At 54.8% G+C, this 4,678-nt stretch overlaps 1 protein-coding gene across 4 annotated transcripts in view; it reads right to left on the bottom strand.

Moving 5' to 3' along the window:
- Positions 1-1,988: 1,988 nt before the first annotated feature.
- LOC109926131 (solute carrier family 35 member G3-like) overlaps positions 1,989-4,678 on the bottom strand; it is a 3,222-nt gene continuing 532 nt past the window's right edge. The window contains exons 1-2 of one of the 4 annotated variants that reach the window (XM_048594694.1): positions 4,531-4,552; positions 1,989-3,109 (exon numbers count right to left, since the gene is read on the bottom strand). In XM_048594694.1, the coding sequence (XP_048450651.1) occupies positions 2,027-3,076 (1,050 nt within the window). In that variant the 5' untranslated portion in view covers positions 3,077-3,109; positions 4,531-4,552 and the 3' untranslated portion in view covers positions 1,989-2,026. Of the gene's footprint in view, positions 3,110-3,719; positions 3,765-4,160; positions 4,236-4,530; positions 4,553-4,678 lie in introns of those variants that run through there. The other 3 variants (XM_048594691.1, XM_048594693.1, XM_020526019.2) reach the window with 3 other exon arrangements.

The following is a 4,678-nucleotide window of genomic DNA, read 5'->3' as shown; positions in this document are numbered from 1 at the left end:
AAAACAATGAGGGGCTAGATAAGGTAGGTAGCCAACAGTTTATCCCCGTGGTAGGGGAGACTGGACCTGGAGGGTGTAGGTTTAAGGTGAGAGGGGAGAGATACAAAAGGGTCCAGGGACAAATTGTTTCACACAGAGGGTGGTGAGTGCCTGGAACAGGCTGCCAGAGATAGTGGTGGAGGCGAATACAATTTTGTCATTTAAGAAAGATTTGGGCAGGTACATGGATGGGACAGGGATGGAGGGACATGGACCAAAGGCAGGCAAATGGGGCCGGTTTAAATTGTGAAAACTGGACGGCATGAGTAAGACGGGCCGACGGGCCTTTTCCTACGCTCTGTGACTCTGTGAAACTTCCAGGAAATAATTCCCACCGGCTGCGGGGTTGGAGGAGGATAGGGCCATGAGGAAGAACCTAAGCACTGGTCAGGCAGGCCTTGCAGGGAGTGGATCGAGAAAATGTGTCTCTAAGGTTTAAGGGTCGGATGCTGGATCTATTTCACTTCCCACAGCAAAGCTTTTCCGTACGGAGGGTCGAGGTACGATAGTTTGAGGGATGCGGGGTTAGGGCTGAGGGGGGTGGATTAGGGTAGGTCTAGGGGAGGGTCTGCTTGCTTGGGGGAGGTGATGGCCTTGGGTCTTTATCACCAGACAACCAATTCAGAGAGAGCCCAGGAGATGTTCTGGAGATTTTGGGTTCGAATTCAGCCCACAGCAGATGGTGGACTGTGAATCTGATTAAACTCTGGGAATTCGGCATCTAAAAAACCCCCACTGGGTACACTCTCCCCCTTCCCCTCCCCATCCCATGGGGGAAAGGGGGAAATCCGCTGTCCTTACCCCAGTCTGGCTACACAAGACCCACAGCGATGGTTGACCTATGTCTGCTATCTTGGCAATGACACCCATACCCTGTGGGACAGTACATCGTTTAATCCACTCACAGGGAAAGGGCATCATTGGCTGGTCTGGTGTTTCTACAACAAAGAACAAAACAGCACAGAAACAGCCCCTCCGCCCCTCCATGCTCACGCCAATTTGTTGCCCCGTTCCTGACTACCCAGAAGGCAGCTAAGAGTCAACTGCTTGCTGTTGGTCTGGAGTCACGTAGAATCCCTACAGTGTGGGAGCAGGCCATTCGGCCCATCGAGTCCACGCTAACCCTCCAAATAGCAACCCATCCAGATCCGCCTTACACTATCTCTATAACCCTGCATTTCCCATGGCTAACCCACCCTAACCTGCACATCCCTGGGCACCCTGGAACAATTTAGCACGGCCAATCCACCCTAACCTGCACATCCCTGGGCACTACGGGACAATTTAGCACGGCCAACCCACCCTAACCCGCACATCCCTGGGCACTATGGGGCAATTTAGCACGGCCAACCCACCCTAAGCTGCACATCCCTGGGCTCTATGGGGCAATTTAGCACGGCCAACCCACCCTAACCCGCACATCCCTGGGCACTACGGGACAATTTAACACGGCCAACCCACCCTAACCTGCACATCCCTGGACACTACGGGACAATTTAGTACGGCCAATCCACCCTAACCTGCACATCTTTGGACTGTGGGAGGAAACCGGAGCACCCGGAGGAAACCCACGCAGACACGGGGAGAATGTGCAAACTCCACACAGACAGTCGCCCGAGGGTGGGATCGAACCCGGGTCCCTGGCCCTGACCCACTGAGCCACCCAACTAGCTAAAGACGGCAGATTTCCTTCCCTAAAGAACATTGGCGAACCCAATAGGGCTTTCCCGCAACATTCGGGGGAAATAATTCCGGATTATTATTGAAATCAAATTTCCACCATCTGCCGTGGGAGAGGGGGGATCGAGCCTGGGTCGCCAGAACATCTCTGGTTAATAGGTGTCCTCCTGCTAAATATTAAACAAAACTGAATTGCCCCAAGGGGCTGAATGGCCTCAAGAGGCTTCCCACCATCCCCTTGCAAATCATCCAGAGCTGATTGCGGACAGTTAGAAAATAGTAATGTTTAATGTTATTTATTTATTTCTCACTTTGACTCCTTCGGGTTCTGGGTCATGCTCTGGGCAGTGATAACGATGATGCTGCAGATAATCACGGTGGCCCCGCTCAGTCCGAAACGGGTGACCGGTTCGTGGAGGACAAAGTGCTGAATGGTCATAGTGACCACCACTTCCGAGTGCAGGAAGGCGCACACCAGAGCAGGGTGGGTCTTGGTCACTGCATAGTTGGCGCAGAAGAAGGAGACTAGGGCCAGCACAGTGATGCCTGTCACGCAGCACCAGGTGAGCGGGTCGACGGGCACGATGGGCTTCTGGAGGAGCAACATGAGCGGGCCACACACCAGGCTGCCCACCACCCCAAAGCTGAAAGTGGCGGTCATCAGCTTGGACGGGTGGGTGAGGGTTCGGAAGATCATGAGGGCCATGGCCAGCGCCAAGCCCCCCAGCATCGCCAGGATGTAGCCGAAGACGTCGGAGAGGCGAGAGGTCCTGTCCAGCCTCATCAGGTCGGGCACCACGATGAGGGCCAGGCCCACCAGGCTGCCCGAGAGGCCAATCCAATCGTAGATGCTCAGTTGGTAGCTGTCAATGACCAGGGCCATGAGGGCAGAGCAGACAGTGGACGTGCCCTTTCGAACAGTGGCCGCATTCCCAGCTGGGATGACCATGAAGGAGCTGTAGGCGCAGGCGATAGACACAATGTTGATGACGGCGTGGATGAAAGTGGACCTCCACGCCTCACGAGGGCCAAACAGTGACCCTCCCCTCGCTTTGATGTAGAAGAACAGGGCCAGGTGGAGGATGCACCGGAACAACAGGATCTCCAGGGAGGGGACGTGCGACGCCTCGTAAGCGATCTTGGTGAAGGGTGCCACAAACCCAGCTGGCAGGCCACCCCCGAACAGAGCCACCACCAGACCCTTTACCTCATCAGGCAGCCAGCATTTTCGCCAACCCTTCCAGGCCCCTTCCTCGCCGTCCGGCCCATGGGAGCCCTGTTTCTCACCGCCGTCGGCTGGACCGTCCTCACCGGCTCTAGTCCCCCGTGCCTCATTCTCGCCCACGGTCAACTGCATCAGAGTGAGGAGCCCGAGACTGGCAGCTGACACCTGGGGATAGCACAGAGAGAGAGAAGAGTCAATGGTCGCGGTTCGATGGTCATGGTCCTGGTCTCCAGCCCCCTTGGCGTTACCACTTCGGGAACACTGCACATCATTCTGGTCCCTACTCACGGAATACTCCCTGCTTGCCCCTGGATCAGAGGATTAGATAGGGTGGACAGTGGGAGCCTTTTTCCTCGGATGGTGGAGGCTAGCACGAGGGGACATAGCTTTAAATTGAGGGGTGATAGATATAGGACAGATGTCAGAGGTAGGTTCTTTACTCCGAGTAGTAAGGGCGTGGAATGCCCTGCCTGCAAAAGTAGTAGACTCGCCCACTTTAAGGGCATTTAAATGGTCATTGGATAAACATATGGATGATAATGGAATAGTTTAGGTTAGATGGGCTTCAGGTTGGTTTCACAGGTCGGCACAACATCGAGGGCCGAAGGGTCTGTACTGCGCTGTAATGTTCTATGTTCTATGGAAGGGGGCAGCTCTGACAACACTCAGAAAACCCGACACCATCCAGGATAAAGCAGCCCCCACTCGATTGGCATCACATCCACAAACATCCCACTCCCTCCCACCACTGACGCTCAGTAACAGCAGTGTGTACCATCTACAAGATGCTCTGCAGAAATTCACCAAAGATCCTCAGGCAGCACCTTCCAAACCCACGACCACTTCCATCCAGAAGGACAAGGGGCAGCAGGTACATGGGAACACCACCCCCTGCACGTTCCCCTCCGAGCCCCTCACCGTCCTGACCTGGAAATATATCCCCGTTCCTTCGGTGTCGCTGGGTCAGAATCCCAGGAATTCCCTCCCTAAGGGGACATTGTGGGTCAACCCACAGCACATGGACTGCAGGGGTTCAAGAAGGCAGCTCACCCCCACCTTCTCAAGGGGGGCAACTAGGGACGGGGCAATAAATGCTGGGCCCAGCCAGTGACGCCCACATCCCACAAGTGAATTAAAGAAGAGATTTTCTGGGATTGGAACGTGGAATCCTTCTGGTTCAAACCAACACTGGCTGAGAGGCAGCTTCTGGTACCACCTTGTGCTGTGGGAGTCTCCGAGGACAAGTGAGGTTTTCCCGTGGGATCTTCCCCAACATTTCTCCAAACACCCCCCCACCATTAGAACAGCCAGGCTGAGAGAGAGTGCCTCTGGGTCTACCCTATCTTTGAGACTCCTTCAAAAGGAAGGAGGCGGGTACATTAAATATTTTTAACGGTAGTTTCTTGGTGAATGGGGATGGGGGAGGGTCGTTGGGGGGGGGGTTGTGGGAGGGGTGCGCGGTGAAAGATTATTGGGCCATTTGCGGGGAGTAAAATTAAAATGGAAAGAAATTGCTGGAAGATCCCAGCAGGATCTGTGGAGAGAAATCCGAGTTAATATTTCGGGGTCCAGTGACCCTTCCTCACCCCCCCCAAGAAGGTGGTTCAATCAGACAAGCTGCCGTTGTGTAGAAGGACTGAGACGGGCAGAGTGGCCTCCCTGTCATCCGTACGGGAGTTGGCTTGGAGCGTTCCGACCAGGAATTCCGGGAACGCGGCGGATGGGAGAGCAAGA

Source organism: Rhincodon typus, unplaced genomic scaffold, assembly GCF_021869965.1.
Source record: "Rhincodon typus isolate 14 unplaced genomic scaffold, sRhiTyp1.1 hic_rhity00013024, whole genome shotgun sequence".
Classification (NCBI taxonomy): Eukaryota; Metazoa; Chordata; class Chondrichthyes; order Orectolobiformes; family Rhincodontidae; genus Rhincodon; species Rhincodon typus.
The sequence above is the reverse complement of the archived record's forward strand: the minus strand, read 5'-3'. Positions and strand labels throughout refer to the sequence as shown.